General features: G+C 44.2%; 1 protein-coding gene across 2 annotated transcripts in view; it reads left to right on the forward strand.

Moving 5' to 3' along the window:
- Nucleotides 1-26,855, forward strand: part of LONRF2 (LON peptidase N-terminal domain and ring finger 2) — a 36,058-nt gene that overhangs the window by 4,579 nt on the left and 4,624 nt on the right. Inside the window, exons 2-10 of one of the 2 annotated variants that reach the window (XM_042806072.1) lie at nucleotides 11,610-11,728; nucleotides 14,341-14,463; nucleotides 15,471-15,632; nucleotides 16,116-16,341; nucleotides 18,359-18,455; nucleotides 18,804-18,918; nucleotides 20,173-20,294; nucleotides 21,129-21,287; nucleotides 24,294-24,456. In XM_042806072.1, coding sequence (XP_042662006.1) covers nucleotides 11,610-11,728; nucleotides 14,341-14,463; nucleotides 15,471-15,632; nucleotides 16,116-16,341; nucleotides 18,359-18,455; nucleotides 18,804-18,918; nucleotides 20,173-20,294; nucleotides 21,129-21,287; nucleotides 24,294-24,456 — 1,286 coding nt within the window. The remainder of the gene's footprint in view (nucleotides 1-11,609; nucleotides 11,729-14,340; nucleotides 14,464-15,470; nucleotides 15,633-16,115; nucleotides 16,342-18,358; nucleotides 18,456-18,803; nucleotides 18,919-20,172; nucleotides 20,295-21,128; nucleotides 21,288-24,293; nucleotides 24,457-26,855) is intronic. The other variant, XR_006166787.1, reaches the window with a different exon arrangement.

The following is a 26,855-nucleotide window of genomic DNA, read 5'->3' on the forward strand; positions in this document are numbered from 1 at the left end:
GTCCTCTCACCAGCTGCTCTCTGATGGAGATGTTCTCTGGAGGGACTGTGCCTGGGAGGAGGAGTACAGTTGTTTCTGTGTATCCAGGCTTACGGACCCTTTAAGCTCTGTACCTGACACTAAAGGAAGCCAGATTTCAGTAAGAAATCAGTGTGGGTATTTTGAAGATATGCTTTTGGGAGTGTGTTGTGGTGTTTTTTTTTTTTGTGTTTTTTTTTTTTGTGTGGTTTTTTTGTTTTTGTTTTTTTTTTCCTTTCTAGAAAGCAATTCCCACTTATGGAGGTAGCAGGTGGCTGTTGCTTTGTAGGGTAGATAATGAACAGGGCTTTTCCCACGTAGCTTTATACAGCCAAAGACTGTATCATGGCGGGAGTGGGAGGACAACAACAATGTTAATTCTTAGGGAACAGTATTTATCAAAAAATACTGTCTGTTGCAAGCCAAGTAGGAGCATATTGCACACTTTGTGCTAGTCTGCTGGCTTTAAAATTAGGTGCTATACAGCTCTGAAGGAGACCGAGCTGCCCTCAGGACGGACGTGCTCACAAGCAGACGTGTGGAGCGTGAGAGGGTTTGGGTGGCAGTGGCTCATGCCTTCAGCCAGCATTTCTCCGTGCCCTTCTGCGTACCAAGACAGCCTGTTAGCATCCTGCGCCTTTCCTATGAATAAGCCTGAAGATGCCTGCTCAGAGAGAAGCAGCCCAGCAGTGCTGTCCTCTGGCTCCTCTTGCTGCTGCCGTTTTAGTAAGGGCGCTGGTTCCTGAGCTGCATCGGCGGTTCTAGGTCTTGGGTGGTCTCTTAGGCCTGTACATGGGGCTAGGGCTCTGCTGAGAAGGGCTGTGCCCCCCGCCTGATCCCAATCCCAAACGAGCTGCTGCGGGTGGGGAGGGATGGCCGTGCCACGGCTGCTGCGGCGCGATGAAGCAGGTGCTCGCTTGCCTGCTGCTGGATGCTGGGCAATCGTGTCTGGCTCTCAGCAGTGTCACACGTCGTATCTGGACACCAGGGTACCGGGACGCCCCATTTCTGCGTGAAGCATGTTGGCTTCGGCTTGTAGCTGCCCACCGCTGCACAGTGCCAAGCCTGAGAAGCGTCGCTGTCTCTGGAGAGCAGTAAAAGCTGCAGCAATCCCTTGGCGTGATCGTGTTTACTTCTGGTGCAGTGGGCTCTTTCTGAGCAGAAATAGGCTTCCCCTGGGAGGGGGGCTAGCTGGTGCACATAGCTGCTCAAACTGCCCAGTGTTTTAATTTTTTTTTTTCTCTCAGGGTTCAGGAAAAGTTTGTAAGAGATAAATCTCAGCAGTATCAAAGTTTTAAAAACACAGTGGAGTTAAGGATGGACACAAGTGCAAAGGGGTCCTTTTCTTCCCAAGCCGCCCGCGTGGATCTCTGTTTCAAGTGGGTAAAGAATGGTGTGGAAAAGTCCAGAGAGGGGAGGCGAGTTTGTATCAAGCCCGACATAGTGTCAGGGGCAGCAAGCAAGGGAGGTGCTGCTGCCTGGGTGCTAGAGGTGCTCTGTCTTGCATCTCCTGGGGTGGAGAGCCATGTGCTGACCCCCAGCCCGCAGGGGTGGTGGAGTTTGAAGCCTTGGAAGAAACAAAATGTAGGAGCTTTCCTATGGAAAGAGGAGGATCTGCCTCTCTGGGCCAGATCTTGGAGGGAGGGAGGGAGGATTCTACCCTCTCATCCCAGTAAACGTTCACCATAAGTTGGCCTGGTTCAGAAGAAAGCTTAATGTGGCCACTCAGCACTAATATATTTTGTGGTCAAGCAATTAATGGAAATTTATCTGGCGCATTCCAAATTTTCCCTTCATAAGAATTGAATTAAGGGGGCAGAGCAGGCCAGGAGGCAGTAGAAGAGAGCTGTAAAGGGAGCATCGGCTCTGCAAGGACAAGTTCTCAGGCCAAAATACACCTTTTCCCAAGTAGACAGAGCCTCTTGAGACAATGTCTGTGCTGGTTCCTGCTCCCCAGCCGTGCTCACTGGGCTGTTTTAGGTAGTGTACAGGGGGTTCACCTGCTCAGGGTCATTGTACCCCCATCACCCTCCCATGCCAGGCACTGAGTTTGTGTGGGGAGGGGCTTGGTGCTGCCTTTGTGCTCTTGAGGTTGTGGCTGCTGCTTTGCTCAGGTATCAGGTGGGATGGTTTGACCTCGATACAGAGTATCTGCAAACCATCCTGGTGTTCTTGTCCTATCCCATCTCCTCTGGTCTATATAGACAGTTGTTTACATCATTGTCTTTAGAAACTAATTCAGTGATGCTGCTCTTGGTGTCCTGGCTAGGTAGGTGGGTAGTTGATGTGCATCTTTGGCTTCTTCTTCCCTTCCACCTCCCCTTTACATCGGTAACTCTCAAATAGGTAAAAAAGCCTAGCAGTGTTGCACATAGAAAATAAGTGTCTCTTGCTGCATCTCTTGACCTTCTGTACTGGCTCTCAAGCTGTTAAAGCTACAGACCTTCGGTGCAGTTTGATTCAAGAGCAACTGCTCTGCATTTTCCTGGTAGGTAAATGCCAGGCTTTGGGGTTGCACGGCTTCGTGGAGAGCATGGCATAGGTAAACTTCCAACCAAGCGTTCTTGGGAGTTGAGCTGAATGCTTACAGCCACGAGTAAGACAGCTATGGGCAAGCATTTTGCCATGACCCCAAAATTGTTTGCTGAGGCATTTTCCTTCCAAGCCTGCTTCTGAGTCGCTTCAGATAAGGGGGAAAGCGATGGTCAGAATTTCTTCGTGAGGTGGTGGGGCATCCTCTTGGTGCTATTCTACTGCAGACCTGATGGTTGAAGGGTTTCTGTGTTAGTCACGAGTCGAGGTCAGAAGCAGCAAAGAGCCTCTGTCTGCCAAGGGAAGCTGCTGAACTCTCTTTAGAAAGCAGTGCTTAAATTTTTTAATGGGGGTGTCTAATGTCATAGTATGTGTTTTATTAATTCTGCCCCTGTTTTCTTAAGGACCTGTGCTCCTTAGTGATGCACTTGCATCACAAGAACTAAGTCATATTTTCAAAGAAAACTGCTATAGGGCGTTCACATGCACCTGTATGTGAATTATGTGTATTAAGTACACTGTAGTGGTCTTTCCTTTTGTACGTTATTTCTAGAAGATTGCTATTAGAAGATAAGGCCAGTTGTCTTTTTCTGATGTGGTCAAAAAGAGGTTGACCGAGTCTTCCTTCCTCACAGCTCTTGGGAACACTTTCCAATTTCTAGTAGTAAAATCAGTCAGTCTTTGATGTTGTAGCAGCCTTTACTTAAAAAAAAAGGCACGGTAGGCAGCTGTCAGGACTCCTGGCACAGCAAATGGTTCAGTCATTTTAATAATTTATCAGAAGAATATTTAATTTTATAGCTACTAAAGGAAAGTGTGACTTCTAAGTGGAGAATGAGAAGTAGTCTTTCTGAAATTACATGCTACAAAAAATAGTAGATGCTTGCAGCTTAGAGGATTTGTGCTAAAAAAGGAACTTTCTCATCCTTCTGTAAAAGCATCTCTTGGAATCTGCTTGAGGTGTGTTTTTAAAACCTCTTTGTTCTGTTTTACAGGGGCAGAAAAATGTGTAAAAGTACAAGTCAAGGTTACCTAGAGACTGTGGCAGTAGTCTTGAGTGTTATTCTTAAAATGTTTTGCAGACTCTATCCCTCAGCCCCCCTTTTTTCACTGAGGCAGAGCTTGGAAAATAGTAGTAAATACTTCATATATGATACCAGTGGAAACATGTCATGTACTTCAGAGCAAGAGCTTGTATTACTCCAGATTTGTAAAAAGCTTTCAGTTGAAAGCTCAGATCCTGTACTTGGATCTCTGGCAGTTTTGTCTCGTTGCAGAGAGTCTGCTGAAGGTAGGGGCTTTGCAGGGCTGCAAGACTAGGGCCATGGGGGCAGGACACTTGTCCATCATGGCCACAAAGGAGAGGAGGCATCGTGCTGTACAGTAGACAGTCTTTGGGTGTATTTGGTGTGGGGTTTTTTTTGTTTGTTTGTTTTTGTTGTGTTTTTTTGGTTTTTTTTGTTTTTTTTTTTTTAATAGTTAATGTTGCTCATGTAACTTACAGTTACGTATCACTTAAGACAAGGTATTTGTGTGTGTCCTTCCCATGCATGTAACCCAGATATAATTTCCTATAAATAACTGAACTACTTCAGCAATCCTGGAGAACAAACTATACCTACATATCAGAAAGTCTGAAGAATTTTTGAAGTCTCTTCAAACAGCATATTCTCTTTTTCTTTTGCTGTGATAAAGTATAACAGGATGTCTTTTGCTTTTGGAAGACGACATTTATAGAACTGACTTGTGCTTCCTAATCTTTATAGTAGGATACTGCACCACTCCTTTTATCTTTTTACAAATGTGTTAAGTCATTGGCTCTATTAGAGGATAGAAGCAGTGAGGTAGTAACTGAGAGACAAGGTCCTTTTTGCAGCATGCAGAGCTGAAATAAACTTTAGCTGGAAAAAGAGAAGGTTGCAGAGACCTGAAGAGTAACTGTCAGGAATGTAGCTTATGTACTGATTGTGACAAAGAGGGCAACTAGGTTACTGATGGTAAAGTCATATTATGATAGAATATCTGGCTGTAAATTGATCTTGTTAAATATGATAATGGCAGACCTACTTGGCTGGTCCTGCCTGGCTGTGAAGTCTTTGTGATTGCAAGGAGACTCCGGGTTCATGTGCACCTAGCACAGCTCCCTGTTTCTGTGGGGAGGTCAGGAGTTTTTCTTGGGTGCTTTGGAGATCAGGCAGGGGCTTGACCTGTTGGGGTGTTTTGGTTTTGAAGCTTGCTTGTTACGTTTTCATACTTCAATCCATAGGCGTCTTGCTTTGGGACCATCTCTATACCTGCTGTTTGAGAGGATGCTTCAGTTCTGATTGAGACTTTGGTAGGAAACCTTACCCAAACCCCAAACTAAATGCTAGAAGAACTAGTAAGCATTGAAAATGAGTCACATTTGTGTACTTAATGGTTTTATTATTCTAGTGCTAGGCAGTCAGATACTTGGGGTACGTCACCTGAAGCGGTGCCCAAATGTCCAAAGGGTAGAGTGGGAACTGAAAATACAGGGGGGAGGTGTTGATTCATACAGTCTTACCTGGAAAGAATAGCATGTATCTAGCAAAGTGTTGAAAGATTAGGGTTTGGATAGGAGGGAGCAATGATCTAAGATACTACACTTAGCTCTATGCTGGGATATTCTTGAATTGAGGACTTTTGCTGTACCATGCAATTCATCACTTAATGTGTTTGTGAAGAAGGTTATCACTGGTGTTGCAGTTGTAGAAATGCGAACTAAACTGGAGGTTAATGTAATTGGTCTGGCATACTTCTGCCTCGTGAGGCTAGAGGTACCAAACAAAAGCAAGGGTGCAAAGTTACCTTCAGCTTCTCTGTAGTAGCTCTTCTTCCAGGTAGCATGTACCTTCCCTTACGGTGTTTCTCCTGAGTAATGATGGGAGTAGTGATTATCTGTGCTTCGTGGTGATGACAGTCCAGCTTTAAATAACGTATGGAGCTTCCTAGCTGAGGGCTTACTCAGCATGAAATAAAACTGCTGGGAATGTAAAGCATTTTGTCCAGCACACAGAAGAATTTGTGTTCGTAAGTCTGGGCTTTTGAACAGCAAAATAGAGAGTCTTGGAGAGAAGTTTCAGTCTTACTTGTATGTTTTTAAGAATAATCCAGCTCATCTGTTGCCAATGTCTCTTCTTTCAAAGTGAGAATATGAGGGATGTCTCCCTGTCCCCCAGACCAGAGAGCACCTAGGTAAGCATGCTGCAGGCCAAAGAAGCAAGTGGGTGGGTGTCTTGTGTCTTTGGATGGGAAGGCAAGAGGAGAGCACTGCCTGTTCAGTTCTTCCAGTGAAGTGGTGGCTGCAATTTGTCCACCCCAGTTTAAAAAAGTCTCCTCTGCTTTTTCATCCTGGTGTGCTGTGCTCTTAGGTTGCATGTAGAGGTGAAATTCCAATCAGGTGTGGAACAACTCTGTAGCTGTTTTGTGCAAAAGAGCCATACTGGGCCTCTCCGGTGGTGTTTGAATTGGCTTCCCTGTGGAGGTGACAGAACTGTCTTGGGGTGACTTTTTGAAATTTGTAATGGGTGCTGCTGAAGGAAGAAAAACATGAAGAAAAATTACTTCATGTCTGTCTGCATTAAGATAAAATTAAATAAATAGAGCTTGATGGGAAATAGACTCCATCAGAGGAGGTGATGTGTTTTCTTGTGCTGGCAGTGGGCAGCGTGAGTGTGGATGAGGCAGGAGGCCTTTGTACGCTCAAACCAGCTGCTGCCTGATGGTGCAGGGTCCGAGCAGGGGATGCGGGTGCCCAGTGCTGCTGCTGCTCCTCCTCTCCGCAGCCTATTTCAACAGCTCCAAAACTCATATGCTGCTATGTCTGCCAGCGTTGGTCGCTTGGTGAAAATAGGCATTACATTTGCCTGCAGAGTGGTGTTTGCAAGGGCCTGCTTCATAATCACAGTGGAAGGGTGCTTGGTTGCAAGAACAGGTTTACAGGGGAAGAGGCTTCTTTCCTTGCATCCTCTGTGTGCTAAAACCTCTTGCACGGTTCCTCTGGGGTCTTCGGTTACTTCACCTCCTGAAGACTGCCAGTGATGTAAATGCAGGGAGAAAAAGCAGTAATATTCAGAAAATACTAATTAAAAAAAAAAACCTCAATTAGGGCGGACTGATAAGTGAGAAAATGTTGCCTTGCTGATTCCAAGTGTGCCATCATGTTCACTGTCCCTCCTAATCAGTTCTGGGAAGCTGACCCTGGTTTTCATCTTCACTGTGGAATGAAGTTTTATTTGAATGTCCTGAAAGTCTTTACTGCTTCTGTTACTGATTTTTATCATGTGTGCTCCTTCCTCTGTGCCACTCCCTTCCCCCTGTCCATCCCCCCTCAACAACCCCTTTTCATCCATGTTTTTGTGTGCAGACTTGTCATGTTTGCATGAAGTCTGGAGGAGAAAAACTAGCTTGCTATTCAGTTAATTACTAAATCTTGCTGATTTCTCACTGAAATTAAAATAAATATTTCATATTATTTTTCAAACTTATGAAAAGGCTTTCAATACTGAATTGTTCAGAATTGAATGCATAACATAACAAAGCAAGCCAAATTTCTCTTCTCTCTAGGGGCAGAAGTTTCTTTAAAATGTGGGAAAAATTTCTTCAGGCTGACTCTTGCGAGCAAGACTGCAAGGTATTTCTGTGATGACACTGTTTCAGTTCTGCTCATGCATTCAGGAAATATGCATAAGATTTGAAATAAATTTGAATAAAGCTGCTTTTCTAGGAAGAAATGTCAGATAAGGAGGATTAGGGGGTTCTAGCAACTTTAAACTTGTTCTTTTTGTACAGAGTTCCTGGAAGAGTTCTCAGTGGTAGTTTATTACAGTAAAACTTTTTATCATCTACGATAAGTTTGGCGAAGTCTCTAAATTGCTCTAATTGCCTTCCTGGCACAAGCTGATTTGGGGGAGTCTTGTTATCCTGTCAGCCTCCTGAACTCAAGCAGCATAATTTTTTTTAAAACTTGAATGCTTGAGCATATCTGGAAAAGTAATTTTCGGTGTTAGCTTCTGCCTAAGAAAAAGCGCAATCTAACAAACATCTGCAGAAGAGTACAAGGGTGGTGTGAGCAGAAAGTTAATGATTTTGGAAAATCCAAGCTGACAACCACACTCAGGGTAGGCAATACTTGGTCCCATGGAGGGTGCAGGAGGCAGAGAACCACCAAGCTCCTCGTCTCTGGGTGCTGCTTGGGTCGGGGTTTGTCTGGTGCTGTGGGATTACGGCTGGGAGGGAGGGAGGGAGGGAGGGAGCTGCGTGGAAAGGCTCTCAGGACCTGGGGCTCCGAGGAAGTCTCTGTGTCTCGGCTGCCTGGAGCCGCAGATCCTGGGAGCCTCAGCAGTGGATCCTGATGCTGACAAGGATATAAATTTTGCTGTGCAGCTGCAGGCTCCTAGAAGAGTTTGATTCAGGAAATGCCATCTGCTGGTATTGTGGAAACAGTAAAATTTTCTACAGTTTTCTCTCTTAATTTGGCCTGAAATAATAAGTCATTTCATTAAAGAAATTTTTTTTCTTTAACCTCCAGAAGAAAGAATGGGTGCATTATTTTAAAACAAACTATTGGCTATTGTGTGACTTTTTGCCTTTTTTCCAAATGAACTTGACAGTTAGTATAGTATACTGGCATCTAGCAGCATGCACCAACTCTGTCCTCAAGCCCTCTCCATCCACCTTATGTGACTAATTTTTTTCACCACAGCACATGCAGTGATGTGGAACAACTCAATATCATGGTGCTTACAGAAACCCTGTAGTTACTTAGGCGGTAGCTGCATTCTCACTTTTTCTTCCCGCTTCCACACCTACCCTAAATTGGAGTCAGCCAGCTGATGCCATGGATGATCCACTGACAGAGAAGATGAGGCTTCAGTCTATCCAGCCTTGCCCTGGGACTAGCCAAGGACCCTCCTGGGCCGGTCCCACCGGTCAGGGACGAGGGGACCCGTGGGCCAGCGAGCTTTTGGGCTGCCCCACTGGGTATTCGAGCGGGGTGAGCTCGAACGGAGGTGACTGGGCACCGCTCCAGCTATGGTGTCTTGTCTAGCCTCTTCATCTCCCTATGGGAAACCTGTTATACCGTGATCTCATAAACACTGCTCTCTAGCAGAGCTGTTGTTTGTTTGTTTGTTGTTTTTTTTAACCCCCTTTCTCTCAGTTAACATTTATTGCCAGTTACTCATTAAGATAGGCCTTATGCTTTCTGACTGAGTTTCAGTGAACAAGAGGTACAAGCTCTGAATACATGTAGCTTTTTTGGGGATTGTTTTTTTTCAGTAGCTTCTTATTTTCCCTTCATGTTGTAGAGAGCATTTGCACTTTGCTTCCAGAGGACTTGCAGCCTTTGCCATACCGTTGTGCTCTGTGGTGGCTTTTTTTTTTTTTTTTTTGTGCATAAAACTCTCGCACTAGAGACAAGATCCTGAAAAAGAGCCGATGAAGCTGTTCTCTCTCTGAGTCTGCTGAATGTATGAACTGTGCTGAATTGTGTGCTGAAAAGCGCTGGGAAGCGTCAGCGTGACTGAAATGTGCAACAGGGAACAGAAGCAGGAAGCTGGCTTGCCTGTCCTCTAATCTCACACTGTTTCCTTTCCCCCGTGGTGCCAAAAAATACCCCACCCAGCGCTCTGCCTGGCTGCTGAGGCACTTACCTCTGCTTACAGCATCTACCCTCCTCAGCATACTCTGCACAAATAGCCTGTAGCAGTACAATGATGGAAGTACAGAATATGCATTTGCGTTCAATGCAAACAGAAGACATGGACTGTTTAAATGGTAGCTAAATAATTTCATGTTTGAGCATCTACTAAAAGAAAAAAAAGCTTACTTCTGAAGATCGTAAGTTAATTGTTTTCAGTTTCATTTAACTTGCAGTCGTCTTAAGAATTATCAGCTAGCACTGTGGATTACTGCAGCAGTCTGTATGTGAAATATTAAAAAAAAAAAAACTAAGACAAAACATCCTGCGCAGAACCCCACAGTGTGAACTAGCTTTTGCAGAGCTCCCTATTTTAGGTGTAGTCTCTAACTGTCAGTTCTCTGGGACCAGTGGGGCAGCATCACCCGTGCCATGTCATTCAGCAATTAGTGTGTCTGGCGTCTGTCCATGCTACAGCCAAACAAGGCAGCAGTCCTTGCTGCTTCTTTCTTTCTCATCCCTTGTCCTGGCACTCGTGTTTGCGTGGCTGTACAGTGAACCAGTTGAGGGGAAACTGATCCTTTTAAACCTTTTTATTTATTTGTTTTTATTGGATTAGCTTTCAGTCAATTGATTCTTTGCTCTGGTTCTCTGTGCAACCACGTGAGGCTGGTTTGCCACACGAGCGCTAGCATCCGCTCTGAGGGAGGGAGATGTGATCTTGGGCCAACTCTCCTGGTAGGTGCTTGCACTTCACGAGTGGTAGCACCTGCAGCAGTTACCTGCTTACTCTGTGTGTGCGTGCACCTGTGTGTGCCCAGGCTTCATATGAGCAACGTGCTCGTACTGAGGATGCGTTCAGGATGCTTGTGCTGAAGTGGGATGCAAACAGTGATGCTGAAGCAGGCTGAAGAGAGCAGGAGGGGTATGGAGGGGAAAGCCCTGCATAGGGACATGCAGGAGGTGACACTTGAGGAAAAGTCTTGAGAGACCTAGCTTGGAGGTGAAGTTTAAGATTTGTGGAAATGAGGCAGTACTGTCTCTCAGCACACCTGGGAGCCTTTTAAAAGTTTAATCCCAGTTATGACAGTTTTAACCAGCTCACGTTTGGGTAAGGGTTACTGCACTTCCCTGCCACCATCCAGCAGCCCGCTTCCAGCCTTCTGGAGGCCTTGCCCAGCACCTGAAGGTCAAAAGTGACTGAGAGCAAATGGCACCTAAATCTCATCTCCTGAGATAACTACCTTATTGAACAAAAGCAGAGTGTTGTTTTGGGGTTTAGCATGTTTTTGCAAGGCTGCAGCATCCTCCTGGCCAAACTGGTGGAGAACTGGTGGGACCATCAGGGGCACGGTGTGGTGGTTAATGGCTTGAAGACTGCTGGGCAGACAGCTACCAGTGGGATTGCTGGGGTGTTGGTAATGGAGTTGACGCAGTTCAGCACCTTATTAACAACCTTCATGAGTGGGCAGAGCACACTGTTAGCAAGTCTGTGTGTGACACCACACTGGGGGAGGAAGAAGCTGCTGATGTGCTGGAGGGAAGGGCTGCCATTCAGACCAACAACCTGGGGCATGGGCTGACCAGTCTTGGCCGCTTCAGCAAACGCAAGTGTGGCTGGGCCAGAATAAGCTCCTGCAACAGGATGAGCTGGGCTAGACTAGGGTCTGCAGCACTGCAGAAAAGACCTGGAGGTCCTGGTGGACAAATGGAACATGGATCAGCCACGATTTTTCTGTGGTTCTGTGAAATTTTATGCTGGAGGAAGATTTCCATCTTAAAGTGTCTTATGGAGTTCTTAGGAAAGGGCAGAAGCATAATAATGCTTCAGATGTTCATAATCCCTGCAAATGGAATGGTTCCTGAGCGTGTGGGTACTGAGGTGGTGTGTGTGATCATGAGAGGTTTGCCTGTCCTTGAGGAGGGCAAAGGGACACAGGTGGAAAGTGGATATAAAATGTGAAGGCTGCATGTGTTTTTCTTAATTAGTGGCTTACAGGAATGTTTCAGCTGAAGTCTTGTGTTGGTGATTTCTTTCAAGGAAAGCCACACTGTGAGGAGAAACACTTGGGGCTTTTTTTCTTTTTGGTTTCTTAAACATCCTGTAGACAAAGGTGAGGGAAGGATCGGGTGGCATACTGTATGTGAATATGAAATCTGTGCTGCTGGATAAAACACAGAGGTTGCTTCCAGGCTGGAAGAACATATTATAAGAATGAAAGAAGGAAAAAATTGCTGCCTTTTTTTTTTTTTTTTTTTTCCATTACAGGAGAGCATAAATGTAACTGTTGTGCAGTAGTGCTTTTTAGGTTACTCTGGCTGGAAATTAGGTTACTGTATTTAACGTGTCCTAATGCTTCTTTTAATTGAGTTCCTTGCAACCACTTTTGTTTTCCAGCTCCTTGCAAGTGTTCACTGATAGCACAGCGAGCAGAACTCTGTACGTTGATGAAAAACTACCAGCAAGCTCTTCACGACGCAGAGGTCCTCTGCCGAAACAAACCCCACTGGCCTGCGGTACGGTGTTTGCATGTCATAAAGACCAAAATGAAAACTCTTTGTTCTCGGGGCTTTTCTCTGTGGTGGGGACAGTGCTGCTGAGGGTGTCGGTGGAAGAACATTGTGGTAGTAACAGGATTGGAAATGTCTACTGAAAGCTAAGATCTTCATAGAAGTCTGGAAGGTCCTTAGTATGTCTTCAGCTGGTGGGATTTCAGTGGTGAGCAGCTGGTGATGTGGTTTTGTTTGTGCTGGTGCCCATTGATCTGTTAGGGCTAGGGCTGCAGCTTGGCAGCAGAATTGGGTCCGTAAGGCTCTGGCAGGCTGGGATGGCCCTGCAGGTCCTCCTGGGATGGTGTGTCCCAGGCAGTGGGTGGCTTTGATGGCCTGCTGGCCAATGTATCTTTCTGAGGAGCACCCCAGGCTGTATTTCAGGACTTCCCCCCCACACACTTAATACTAAGAGTTCCTATCTCTGATTCCTACCTGCGTTATTCATAAAGGGGGTTGGGATTTTTTTTTCATAATGAAAGGAAGTGCTACAAGGAGCACTGGTTCATGAGCGGTCTGAAGCAAGCATCAGAAATGATGTTATGAGAAAGAAATGGAGGAAGCACATGGTGCCCGTTGTTACTGCCGGTTGCCTGAGGCTAGGCTGGGTGTCCAACAGCTCACCCCACCCAGGATTACACCTCCAGTCAGTCCCTCACCCATGAGTAGCAAAACTGCAGCACGGGTTTGGCCAGATAAAACCTCTGGTTGCTACCCGGAGAGAGGGTAGCCTGGGGAATTGGGGAAGCATTTTAGGCAGACCTGGGCCTCCCTGCGAAGACTAAGGAGGTGTGTTGCATGAACCCCTTGGCCTCCTGCCTCAGCACGAGGGCCTGCAGCTAGCTGTCTGTTTCCAGCTGGGGAAGACAAGGGACGAACAGAGATGCTGTCTGAAGCATCTGGTTTCTGACAAGTTCAGTACTTGTCTCTGAAGGTTATCTGTCTCGTCACCCATTAAAATCAAGAAATCTGTCATCATGGCATAACCAGCAGTGTCACTTGTGCTTGTGTGTGTGTGAGAACTTCCACGTAAGCTGTGCTGATCCAGAAACCATGTTCTCCAGGAATGCTGGACATCTGCTTTGTTTTGTATCTTGCGGCATCCAGTGGCAGAGATTAACTCAAACACATCCTGTGTATTTAAAAAAACAGAACTCAGCCCAACAAACAAACGAAAAACCAGAACCCCCCTACCCTTCAATCTGACGCTTGTCAGGGCTGTGTGAAAATGGGAGAAGGAAGGTGGCAGTGGTAGTCTCTGAAGGGTAGGGACTTCTAGCCCCTAGGCCTAACCTGTGGTGTTGGATCTTTAGGCCCAGCTCAGTCCTCCATTGCAGCTTGGATAAAGAAATTGCTCTTGAGGCCCCAAAGGACGAGGCCAAAGAACCTTGTAGCCTCCCTAGAGCAGTAGAGTAATCTTTGTCAGACACTGATGTCAGACATGTTAGGACCTCTCTAAAAAGGTTTTTCAGAGGCTGTGCAAGCATCAAGTTAAGCTGATCAGGGTCAGGTCTCACAGTACCTCTCTTCTTACTGCATTCAGGAAAAGAAAAATGTATCTCACCCTGAAAGATTGGTGTGTACCAAGACTTCTTGTTTGGGTCACCAGATGATATATGTTAATTAACCTGTGTGATACCAGATCTTTTGGCATTAGTCTGAAGAATAGAAAAGTGCATCTGCTTACCTAACCAGTCCCTTAGACTAGTGAAATGGTACTTTCAGGACAGCCTAGAGATATTAGTGTGGATCAGAGGTGGACTTACAGATCACACTCCTGTCTAATGAGCAGGAGGCAAATGTTTAAATGCACACTTAGTTTCTTTTCATCATTAAGGAAGTAATTTCCATAGTCAGATTTGAACTATGAATTGATATTTGTGGGGAATTCAGAGGTGAGGCATTCTTCTCTTGCTACCAGTAACAAGTAAAATAGGACTCATCCCCAAGCTGATTACCGTACCTGTTGGCCATGCATGTGTTGCTTCAGAATGTGGGAGAGAGAGGATGGGCTAAAAGGTTTCAGGTTAAGCACTGGTGAGTTTCCCTAAATTCATAATGCTGTTGGCCATCTCCAGCCAAATAAAATAGGGGAAAAATCATCTCTGACCTGGTAAGACACCCAGGAGAAGTGAGTGTGTCCTGAACCTAAAATCTTTTGTTCCTCAGCTGCCACCTCCAGGTTGCCCCATGCCACTGTCTTTCTCATGCAGCTTCATTCCTGTTAAGTTTGCCCTGGTATGCGTAACTGTTCTCTGTGGTATCAAGCCTGGTGGGATATGTAGTAGTCTTGGTCCCTGGGGAGACAAATACCCCTCCTCATTCTGCATCAGGTCCCCCTCTGAGGAAAACAGCCATGTCTTTAGCAGGGGGTGATGCAGCAATCGGTCCCTGGGGGATCTTCTTTCAGCAAAAGGGACTGACCTTCCTTCAGTCGTATGTGTTCAAAGAGGTGGTTATCCAGAAAGTGTCTTATTCTTCACCTGCAGAATGGCGTGAACTTCTAAGTTTGTTTGCTGGTGCCTTGCTGCCACTTCAGAAATGATCTCTAGAATTGTATGTTTCCTTTGCGTGAACAGGGCCATTATGTGAAAGCAAAAGCTCTTTCTGGATTGGAAAGGACTGAGGAAGCATTGAAGGAGTTTCTCTATTGTGTTGCCTTAAATCCTGAATGGAGCTCAATGAAGAAAGAAGCCCAAAAGGTATAACACATACGTACTGGCCACTTCTTGGCCATCATGGTGCTCTTACTCCTGCAGCCAAGTAAAATTAATGTTATTTCAGGTGATGGTAAACAGCCAAAGGATAATTTGATTCAGTAGATTCTCCAATAAACCTTATTAGCATTATGCTGTGTGAGGTGCCTCTAGGGTTTGGTTGATGCCTCAACGAGAGGGATTGTATATTTGTGGATTCCACTGCAAATCTGCAGGTTTGGCTGCTGTTGTTTGTAGATTACACTTGCAGTATGTCATCTGGATGTGAGTACACCTGGATTTTGTAGGCTTGAGAGGCTGCTAATTTTAGTGCCCATCAGAAAACCACTTTTAAGTGGGAAGTGGCAGAGGGAAGCTGTGTGTTGCCCTGTCGTGGAAAAATTCTGCAGTCTGTAGCAGTTAGTCCCTTATGGGAAATCAGATACACTTAGTGTTAACCAACCAGTCAGGTTCTCCATGACCATCCGTACGGGCAGCTTTTTATAGAAAGAAGCAGGGATTTGCCAAGGCCCTTGGTGGGCAATGGTGAGAGGGGGAATGAACAGGCTCTACATAGCTTTTAGCTTGGGGTGAAGTCTGCTTGAGGATAGAGGAGATGGCTGCAGAGCATGAGGAGAGTTTAAACACATCTCTGTTAACTGGTTTTGATAGGAGAGCATGGCCTGAAAACTTCTGGAGGCAGGGGTCTGAGGGTCCGAGTGGAGATGGGTAGAGTCAGCAGAAGGATGCAATATACTGTCGCCCTGGGTACTCCTGGGGAGCAAAAGCCTTCGGGGAGGGAGGTGGACACCATAAGAGCACCTTGGGATGTGTCTGTGGTTGTGGTGCGGACTGCCATTCAGTTTTCTTGTGGGCATTGGGGAATGCAGAATGTCCTGGTTGCTGCAAGCTTCTTGGCATCCAGAAGGTATGAAGTTTGTGTGTCTGTGTTTGTAGAAACGTAAATATATATGTTATAATTATTTTTTTTTTTCCTCTCTCTAATTGAATAGATAATGTGTGAGATGTTTTTCCCGGCCTTTGAAAATGTGCATGATAGTCTAACAGCACCTTTCTCTAGTCGAACATCCCATACAAGATTGAAACCTGCATTTCTGAGTAGCATAAACACACAGTCAGCTGCAGAAGATAGCTCTGTTGCTGGGCCCTCAAAGGTAAAGTAAAGAGCGTTCAACATAAAAAATACCGAAATTAACACAAGGTGCTGTCTGATCTGTGTGACGTTGTCTTTGTCTGCACTCATGTAGGCACTTACTTACATGGTAAGCCTGATTTCTCCATTGCTGTTGGATCTCTTGTTGGGAGGCACTTCCTCAGAAGAATAAGAGAATGAAACTCTTTATTCAGAAAACAATGTGATGCCTTCATGTGGAGGTTGATTATATTTGTGGGTGGTTTTTTCCCCACTCAGGATTTTAGTATGACAGGAACATAATTTCTAGAGACAGGAGCTGTAGGGAGAGAAGTGGCCCTATTTCATGCCACTGGAGAGTGGCTACCTTCGATATGGACCTTTCTCCCTTGCTAAGCTCATTGTAGGGACATTGATCTAGTGCTGATGTATACAACTAATAGAAAAAAACAAAGCAAAACTGTTTCATGCTGTATATAACTGTTCTTATTTTTTTTTTTTTTAGGATATTGTGTTCAGGTTAACAAAAACCCCATCCCAAGAATCTGATGTATTTAGAAGCACTGATTCTCCTGTTTCCCATCATATTCTGGATCTCTATTTCGAAGACAACAAGAAGTCTTTGGGAGCTATTCTCTCCAGTTTACCTGGGGTTGGCTTAAAAAGAAAGCTGTCCAGTGATGTGAGGGATTTACAAAGCTTGGATGTCCACAGTAAGATTCCTAAAAAAGGTTTGTGTTGTGGCTTAGAAAGGGTATTTCTTTTGCACATACTGAAAAATTATAAACTACTTTTTTTCCTCATCCCTTTTTATAGGTGTCAATAAAACATTCCCTACATGGATTGGAATAATATTTTGTTGTCTGGTGTGTTAACAGCCTATTTACCTTATTCCAGAGAAGTTTCAATTCATTCAATGAACACTGTATTTTTCTTTCTCAAATGGGCCATTTTGAATGTGTAATCCACTAACAGCAGTTTGGTCTTTGTGTTGCTGGTGCTGTTTCCGTTTTATACGTCTTAGAGATACAGCTGAATTTCATTGTCTTTCTATATGAAGGAAAGATGCAGTAAGCCTGGAAACTAATCTTTAACTGGCATCAGAAACAGTCACATGCAACTTTACATGAAATTTTCCAAGCAAACAAAGAAGCCTTTTGAAGGGTAATAAGCCCCCCCAGTTTTCTGTCACTTGATAGCTGTGCTTACAATTGGTATGCTTCTCAAGCTTCTAACAAAGACCTCCAAAGTGGTTTTAATACTCCAGGATAAAAATGCTGAAGGCAATATATTGGACTGAGTAGTGAGCTAATTGGTTAAAAGGGACTTTGACAATTCTGCTATACTAGTGTGCACTTTTTCCCTTAAAGGGAAAAAAACCCACAACCCACACCTCCTTGACAAATCTGACTTCTGCCTTGAAATACTAAATGTCTTCAGGTGCTGCTGTCTGTCTGCCACCTCTGCAAATGATCAGTGTATGGCCAGTTTCTGATCACTTTGCTGTGTGTGAAGGGGAAAACCCTGTACTTGCCTGTGAACTGCAGACTCAGTAAATAGATTGTGAAATCTGACCCATCTGTATCTTCACAGAGAAGGCCAGAGATTGTGTTTTACCCATAACCATTAATTTCTGGTCTGTGCTAGATCCTGATGCCATGTTACTATTTGCAGAATTAACACAGTTAAGTTCTTGCTATTACTAAATGCTAACATGGGAGATGTAGGTTAAAGATAACGCTGTTTTTCTTTGTAGGCCATACAACACCAGTGCCCTCTCCCCTATCCTGTCTGTGCTCGAGATAAACCAGATGCTGAGCATAAGTTATCCTTTAACAAAACATCTTAGTGTTTTAAATTCACATAAAAAGCTGAGATTTTTTTTTTTTAACGGTCAAGATTCTGGTTAATAAAAAGGACATGGAGGCAGCATTCATGGCGCTGTTGCAACTCATCACTGAGCAACAAATAAGTGGATTGTAAAAGAAGTTGCAGAATCTACTTGTATAAATGTCATCAGAAGATTGAGCTGATAGCTTTTGAACTTAAATGCTGCTGCTGTGAAGTTTGAAGCCCATACCTTTTAAGCATGTTAACTACAGGGATATATACCACCCCCCAAAAAAACAGAGTGGGCAGAATTTTAAGTGAAGTGTATTGCCTCTGCAAAGTGCTGAGCTAATGAAACCAGTATTAGCTAATGCAACTCCAGTAGTCCTTAAACTTTAAGCTGTCTGAAATTTGGGGTTTGCACAGCAGCCTAGTCTGGAAGAATGTAAGCTTTTTTATACTTGTAAAAAAAATTACCCCTGCTGAGAAATCTATAATAAACACTGATGAAATAGTTTGACTGTGTGTAAACAAATTAAATTGTGGACTTAATGTACTTTAAAACATCTGGCCCGGCTGATGTGGGAGTGGTGATGGTGGTGGGAAAGCAATAACAAGAGTGTTTTAAAAACTAGAGTTTGAAAAAAAAAAAGAACCAAAACAACCCAGCCATTTTTGGAGAAGCAAATCATGGATATTCAGCTCTAAACTGCTTTCTCTGGCCATAGACATCATCCTCTGCTCTCCAAAGATTTCCTGCCAGAAAGCCTAAAACTTAGATGGAAAATATGTTTGTTTGGAACAAACCTTCAAAAACTAAGAGATAAATTAGGTTCTTTATGGAAAAACAACTTAAACAGAATCTGAAATTGCAGTACTACTTAAATATTTACCATAATCCTCTCCTTAACTACTTAGATGCAGATGTTTTACCTGAAAACACCGCTGTCACTTCAGGTGAAGTACCAACAACTCTGGTGGATGCATCGGACTTTGAGTGTTCCCTCTGCATGAGGTACGACTGCATTGACCTGGGATTAAGATTGGAAAGCCTTTCCAGCTTCTGTAAAAAGTTTTCATGGTGTCAGAAGGGAAACCTGCCAGAGAATGTCTAAATCATTATTCTTTTCCTTTTTGTGGAACCTTGCATGTGGTGAATCTTTACAGATGTGGTTTTCTCCATTGTTTACCACTTCTAAAAATGAAAACCTTCTTTATATCCTTAGATAAAACTGGCACCTGTGCTTTATACAAAATCAGGAAAGGAAGAGATGTCTAGGTCTAGTCACTCCTTTCCACAGTTTGGGATTCTCCATTATTTGTGTTGGCAGCTTAGCTTTTCTGTTCCGTGTTTCATGTTCAGGTTGTTCTACGAACCTGTTACCACTCCCTGTGGGCACACCTTTTGCCTCAAATGCCTTGAGCGTTGCCTTGACCATAATCCGCATTGCCCACTCTGCAAAGAAAAGCTGTCAGAAGTAAGTATGTCCTTACCCCAGCTAAGAAAAATGCACAAAGCTGTGTTTCTGTGAAAGCATCTAGGTGGGGATTTTCTGTGCTCTACTCACAAATTGCATCAAAAGCAGCGTGGCCAGCAGGTCAAGGGTGGGGATTCTCCCCCTCTGCTCTCATGAGACTCCACCTGGAGTACTGCATCCAGCTCTGGGGCTCCCAGCACATGAAAGACATGGACCTGTTGGATTGAGGGCGCCACAAAAATGCTCAGAGGGCTGGAGCACCTCTCCTGTGAGGACAGGCTGAGAGAGTTGGGGTTGTTCAGCCTGAAGAAAAGGTGGCTCTGGGGAGACCTTGTAGCAGCCTTCCAGTACTTAAAGGGGGCTTATAAGAAAGATGAGGACAAACTTTTTAGTAGGGCCTGTAGTGACAATACAAGGGGTGTAACGGTTTTAAACTAAGAATAGATTGAGACTAGATACAAGGAAGAAATTTTTATGATGAGGGTGGTGAAACACTGGAACAGGTTACCCAGAGAGGTTGTAGATGACCCCCCTCCCTGGCAACATTCAAGGTCAGGTTGGATGGGACTCTGAGCACTGTGATGTAGTTGGAGGTGTCCCTGTTCATTGTAGGGGGGGTTGGACTAGATGACCTGTAAAGGTCCCTTCCAGCTCAAACCAGTCTGTGAAACCAGAACAACACAGTAGTACCCACAACATCAAGCTACGCACAGACCTTGTTTGCTACAGAATATATTTTGTCATTCCTTGGAAGACAAGTGGGGTTTACTAGTGCTTAAAGGAATAGAGGCTTCCAGTATCATGTCAAAGTTGTGCCTGGGGAGTCCCAGCCGTAGCCCTGTTTGTACCCCATCTCCAGTTTGTGTATCTACTTGGGGTAAACAAGGAATGGTCACTCCTTGGTCAGTGGTTCTGCTCCAGTAGACATAACATGTCTCATACTTGGAGTACTTCTTGTCAGTAACCTGTCAGCTCTAGGTGAAAAAAATGTCTGTATCTTCTGCAGAAACAAGGAGGGACTGTCTTTTCTTGCTGGTGGTACAGTTTCTCCCCCAAAAAAAGAGCATGGATAGTTAAATGGGCACTGGAATGAACCACGTGTTCTAAAGTGGAAGCTTTGATGCCTGGAGGCTGGAAAGGAGAAATTGGTATAATCCTAACATGCTGTTTGGCCTTCAGACAGGGATGGGTTCGGAGGAAAAGATGTTACCTGTCTTCTTGTTACCAGCCTTAAGAGTTGACTCTTCCTTGCAGTTTCTGGCAAGCAGAACTTACAAGAAGACCGTCCTTACAGAAGAACTGATAGTCCGTTACTTGCCAGAGGAATTATCTGAAAGGAAGAAAGTTTATGAGGAAGAAATGAAGGAATTGTCAAAGTAGGCTCTTTTTTTTTTACTACTAACAGCTGTTATAAAACAGAGTTTTTCAATCTAAATTACTGAAGAAGTTTCATTTGCTTATGAAAATGCACAAAATGAATGAATTTATAAATGAACCTGCCAGATGTTTTGTATTTTTGACATGTTTGTTGCAGATAAACAAGTGACTATATTTGGATGGTAGAGAGGCACAACAGTATTCTTAAAATAAAGATAATTGCTTTTTACTCTGAAACAATATGGTAGCTTTAAAAGTTATAATGGCAGTTTTCTGGGTTTAGAATTCAAATTATAAATGGGCTATACTTTAGGTCAGGAGAAGTTCAAGGATCCAGTTTTGTCAGTGACTTGCAGATCTCAGGCTGCAACTCAAAAGAAAAACAAAACATGCAATTAAGCTTGAAAAGATTAAGTGGATTAGTGGGCTTCTTCAAAATTAAAGGGCTTTACTGAGCTTGGGAGTTCTCTACCATCTTGCTTTGAACCTGGCTAGTTCTTGGGTACTATATTACTATGAAAAGTTATCACCAAAATCTTGCCATGTGTATTTAAGCTAAATGTATCGGTATGCGCACATTTAGGAAATTAGCTATTTCCTGACTTTTCCTCTATGAAAGTGGATTAGAGGGATTATTTCGTTAATGTATTAACAGGAGTCATGAAATATGTTTGTCTTGTAAAAATGACAAACCTTGACCAGATACGCATTGAAGAATGGGTCTAAGGAAACCACTGGAATCAGTGTCTTATTAAGGGTTTATGACGAATATAGCAGTACCCAGAAAAAAGTTGAATGTATTTTTTTTTTTTTTTTGTACAATTATCTTACAGTTTGAATAAAGATGTTCCCATCTTCGTATGTACCATGGCCTTCCCTACCATCCCTTGCCCACTCCATGTCTTTGAACCTCGTTATCGTCTAATGATAAGAAGATGCATGGAAACTGGTACCAAGCAGTTTGGCATGTGCTTAGCTGATGAATTAAAAGGGTAAGGAGATGAACTGAGAATGTTCTGTTGTTACAGAGGCTGTTGTGACGCTAATGGAGTACTACAGCTCAGTATACTTGTCTCCCCAAACCACTGCAGTTCCTTCCAGTTCCGTATGAACCAATACTAAAGCTGCTGGCTTTTTAGTTTTGTATCTTAGGCATTCCTTTTGACACAAAGATGTGATTTTTATTCCTCCCTTGTTGGATGGATGGCAAGAATACAACTCATCCTGCTACTACAGGCTCCAAAAATAGCACCTAATTGTCTATGTGGTTGGAAAGATTTCTAGCCTGTTTGTTCTAGTGAAAGCTGACTGTCTGAGTAAGATTTCTCCTCTGTCTACTCAGTTTTAAGAACAAAAAAAAATATTAAAAAAAAAAATCCAAACCTTCCATAGTATTCCTGCATAGGTGGTGTCATTTGAATGAGACAAAGTATACCCTTAGCTGAGAAGTCTTGTTTTGCTGCTGAATGTTGAATTTTGATGTTTGTCTTTACTGCTCTGTTGCAATGTCTAAATTATCTGCAGAGAGTGGGTTACATAGTTTTTTCTATATGATCTTACCTTTAATTAATTTTTGTGAATTCTGACACTGCTGTATTTCCAGCTCGCTATGCGGGGGCTGAGTAGATGACCATTAAAGGTCCCGTCCAACCCAAACTAGTCTATGATTCTATGAAAACCTTCAGGTTTTTAAGTCCTTTCTAGATAATAGGTTTTTAGGTGAAGGGGATAAGAAGATGCTCATTGGAAAAAATTGAGGTGGTCTTGAGAGGTCTACCTGATGGGATGTAACAGATAGCTGCTGTCTTCAGAAAATATGTTGGTATGATGCAGACTGTAAAATGGATGATCACGAGAATTTTTAAGAACACATTAGACAGACATACTCAGGAGCAGCATTTTTGTAGGTGATCATCACTGGAGCTGAGAGGAGGGCAGTCATACCAGGGCTTGGCAGCCTTTCTTTGTCCAGTTCAGGTTTGTGGTTTGTGGGGGGGTGGTTTTGGTGGTGTTTTTTTTTTTTTCCTTCCCAAACTGGACAGTAAGGTGGCAGAATACAGGAGATGTTGCAGCTTCCAGTCAGCTCTGGCTGTGCTTCATGCCATTCGGCATGTTGTCAGTGCTGCACTCGGTGGAGTTCAGGCTCCAACAGCAGCTGATGCTTCATGGTCCCGTCCAGGCCTGTTACAGTCTTCTGGAAGCAAATACTTTGTAAGAGTGAGGACAAAATGACTCTAGGACATCAGTGATAATTCCCCTTACATCGATGAAGGCTTGTGGAAGAGCCAAACTGATTTGAAGTCAGGTCTAAGGCCAAGGGGTTACAATCACAAAAACACAGGAATCGATTTATTAGATAGTGTCATAAAAGGTATCTTAAAATATAACCAGTATGGTTAGATTTTGCTCCTGTCTGTTTTGAGTTACTAAAAGAAGCACAGGAAGCCTTCATCTGTAGACACCTGGCAGGCTGTTGTAGCTTTTTACACAAGTAAAGAACTTCTTTTGTTTATTCAAAATTGCGAAATCAGCTGGGAATACAAAAAGCGGGGAAACTTGTTTTGCCTCATCTACTAAGACATGGATACATACCTCCTTGAAACACATAGTGACAAGACATGTTTAATTTATTAACTTCCTCTGTTTTATTTCTCCACTTTAAGTTAAAACTGGGAGAAGAATATAAACTTCTGATGTGTCTGCACATATTATACCCATCTTCAGGTGCTTTCTTGTCTCTCTTTGATTAAAGTCATTTTCTATCCAAAAGTAACTTCTCGGAGAATGACAAAAAATAAAAAAAATCATCACTTCCAGATTATTTTCTAAATTTGGTATGAATGTCACTAAAATAATTAATATAACAGTTGTTATATAACTGTTTAAATAGTATTTAGTCTAATATTGCTAAAATAAACTTGCTTTTCGTAATCCCACTGGTAGAGCACCAGGGCTTAGCTGTGTGCAGCTGTACTCTTCTTGCTCTTCCTCAATTTGTTCTGTACAGTGGCTGGGAGAGAACAGTTGTTCACAGCAGTGAGCTGCTTTTTTTTTTTTTTTTCCCCCCCTCCCAAACACATGATTTCTGGTAAGAGTAGAAACAAGAGTCGTTTCCCTGCAGTGTTGCTGTTTCTTCATCACTCCAGTGTATGAAATGGCCAAGCCCTGGTAAAACAAGTGTTTCCCTGATAGAACATTTATCAGACCCTGCAGGGATTTGGTATCTTGAGATGGAGACTAGGCACAGGGCATTATCCTGCTTAGCAGTAGGCCGGGGTGCAGAGCTGCAGATGCTGGCAGATCAACATATCCTAATGAAGAGTCATTGCACAATCAGCCTCTCTAGTAAGCTTACTACAGCACAAATGTAGAGTAGGCAAGCCTGATAATTTAAAGTAAAAATTTGTTGCATGCTTGTTTCCAGGGCGTGATTAAAAACTGTGCCTACTTTAAATATAACCGATGCAAATATGCTTTTGTAAAGAGAGCGTTTTGGGTTTGTTTTGTTGGGTTTTTGTTTTTAACTTAAAGGAGACAAGTGCAAGAAAAATCTTGCTTTGTAGAAGCCTTGTCCTTCTAAAGCCTGTAATCCTCTGCTTACACCTCGGAGTAGGGGGATAGCCTTCCCAGCCCTGCATTTGTTCCTCACTTTCTGGACTTCCTTATGGTATCTTGACCCATCTTGTTTTCTTTACAGACCAGCTGAATTTGCCACCGGCAGCTGGCAACTCCCAGCATGAAACATGCTCCATTTAGTTTCCCGTCCCTTCCCAACTCTCCCACCCCACAAATACACTCCCAAAATGCTGCTGCCCTGGACCTCTGAGGGAAGGCAGAAAGGGTGGGGGTTGCGTGGCTTATGTGAATAAGCAGAAATGTATTATCACCAAACAGGATCCTCTTTCAAATAAGAAGTGGTGAATTAGGCCCAGTATTTGTCCTGATGTGTATAAACGCTTGTTGATGACTTCCACTTTTATGCCCTTCTGTCATTTCAGATTTGCAGATCATGGCTGTATATTAGAGATCAGGGACGTAAAGTTTTTTCCTGATGGGCGCTCAGTTGTTGATACAGTTGGTGTCCGTCGTTTTAGGGTCTTAAGCCATGGCCAGCGAGATGGATATAACACAGCAAACATCGAGTATCTTGAAGATAAAAAGGTGATCTATGGTGCAAAGTTATTCATACCCATGTATTGCTGGATTCACTTAAATAGCCTTTCCTTGTTGCATTTCAAGCTAGCTGTGCATTATTTTTAAACCAATATCATTATAAATACTCAAGCTCTATTTTGAAAACCATGGAACAAACTTTGTCTCTTCCTTCCCTTTCTTCCTTTCTGCCCTTATAATTATCTCTGCTTGAAGTATTGCACTCCCTTCATGAATCTCAAAGTAGCTTTTGAGACTCAGGTGCTGATGTCTGTTATGATGTGTAGGTGAGGTCAGAGTAACATTTAAAAACTGGTACAGACTTGAAACCCTTCTAAGAGCACATGCCCCTATTGTTAGAGAACTGACTATTCTCTTCTTGCCCTGAACAGACAATTGGCAGACTTCATATGTCCTCCAAGCTCTCATTTACAGAACAAGTCCTCAAACAGATGTGGGAGTCCGCTCTTAAAATGAGATCTTAGTGACATGTAGTTAATCATGCCTGTACAAGCATTCAGTGGAGCTGGCTGAGAGCAGAGAATTGCAAGGAGGGGAGTAGTTTGTGAAAACAAGTCCTCATATAAAACCTGCATCAAGTGAGGTGCTTGTGACAGGTGTTGGCCAAAGGGTGGATTTTTGGCCATGCTTAATGATGACTTTCTGGATCATCTTCAGAGCATGTCTGTAAAACCCTGATTTCTCTTAACACTAAGTTTAGTAGTAATCTCATGCCAGTTGATGAAGTCCAGTCTGGTCATACATCTCTTCAGTGCGCTCTCATAGTTGAAGTGCAAGTCTGTAAAGTCTTAGTAGGGCTTTTCTCACCTGTGCAGGATGATGCAGTTATTTGCCAGGGCAGGAAAGGCAGATTGTGTGGTGGTGGCCCCTGCGAAAAGTTGGAGTAGGTAGTTGCTGAGTGCCGGGGCTCAGCTGTGTTTAAATAACCAGTGAAGGGTGGTGGAACACAGGTATCCAGGCATTGTTTGTGGATGGTGCCAGAGACCTACCTCTTCATAATTAGATTTACCTTGTCTCACTTGAGTCTGACATCTGTGTTCAGCACCTTACATTCATTGGATGTTGGGAAATCTTAGTCCAAAGCTGCCTATTTTATCTGCTCTTAGATACCTACCTAAAGATGAGATTCATTGCCCTCTAGAGCTGTTTCTCCTTGACTGTGAAGGGCATCCAGAGCAGCTAGCTCAGATGTGCATCTGAGTAGCAAAGATGAATCACGCTATCGGTGTGTATAGATTACAGGGAGAAAAACAAACAAAAACAAAACAACAACCACCTCAAACCAAAAAACCCAAACTCACCCGTTTGTAGTGCTTTTTGCTTATGCTTTTTTCTTTTCCCTAATAGCTAATAGTTAAACCTGTGCAACTAAAACACTGTTTGCCTCAGCAAAGGTATTTTTTTATGGCTGTTCCTGGTATTGGGAAAGTACCCACTTTCCTTACTTCCTGCCTGCTCAGGTATCTGCTCTCCCCCTCCTCTTCCTCCCCCTCCTCTTCCTCCCCCTCCTCTTCCTCCCCCTCCTCTTCCTCCCCCTCCTCTTCCTCCCCCTCCTCTTCCTCCCCCTCCTCTTCCTCCCCCTCCTCTTCCTCCCCCTCCTCTTCCTCCCCCTCCTCTTCCTCCCCCTCCTCTTCCTCCCCCTCCTCTTCCTCCCCCTCCTCTTCCTCCCCCTCCTCTTCCTCCCCCTCCTCTTCCTCCCCCTCCTCTTCCTCCCCCTCCTCTTCCTCCCCCTCCTCTTCCTCCCCCTCCTCTTCCTCCCCCTCCTCTTCCTCCCCCTCCTCTTCCTCCCCCTCCTCTTCCTCCCCCTCCTCTTCCTCCCCCTCCTCTTCCTCCCCCTCCTCTTCCTCCCCCTCCTCTTCCTCCCCCTCCTCTTCCTCCCCCTCCTCTTCCTCCCCCTCCTCTTCCTCCCCCTCCTCTTCCTCCCCCTCCTCTTCCTCCCCCTCCTCTTCCTCCCCCTCCTCTTCCTCCCCCTCCTCTTCCTCCCCCTCCTCTTCCTCCCCCTCCTCTTCCTCCCCCTCCTCTTCCTCCCCCTCCTCTTCCTCCCCCTCCTCTTCCTCCCCCTCCTCTTCCTCCCCCTCCTCTTCCTCCCCCTCCTCTTCCTCCCCCTCCTCTTCCTCCCCCTCCTCTTCCTCCCCCTCCTCTTCCTCCCCCTCCTCTTCCTCCCCCTCCTCTTCCTCCCCCTCCTCGTCCTCTATAAAATAGTGCTGGTCTCTAAGTGCTGTAGACCCCCTGTCTCTATGCTCGGTGGCAGTAGTGTTTCTTTTATTTTGTCAGACAATATACCAATATTCAGAGGTCCTTCTGCAACAGGGGCTTGAGGTTGTGGGGTTGAGATGATGAATATGATGTCCCAGGATTAGAGAGCAGATTATTCTGTTGTGCCAGCA

The sequence above is a fragment of the Tyto alba genome, unplaced genomic scaffold (genome assembly GCF_018691265.1).
Source record: "Tyto alba isolate M040663 unplaced genomic scaffold, T.alba_DEE_v4.0 Super-Scaffold_45, whole genome shotgun sequence".
Taxonomy (NCBI): domain Eukaryota; kingdom Metazoa; phylum Chordata; class Aves; order Strigiformes; family Tytonidae; genus Tyto; species Tyto alba.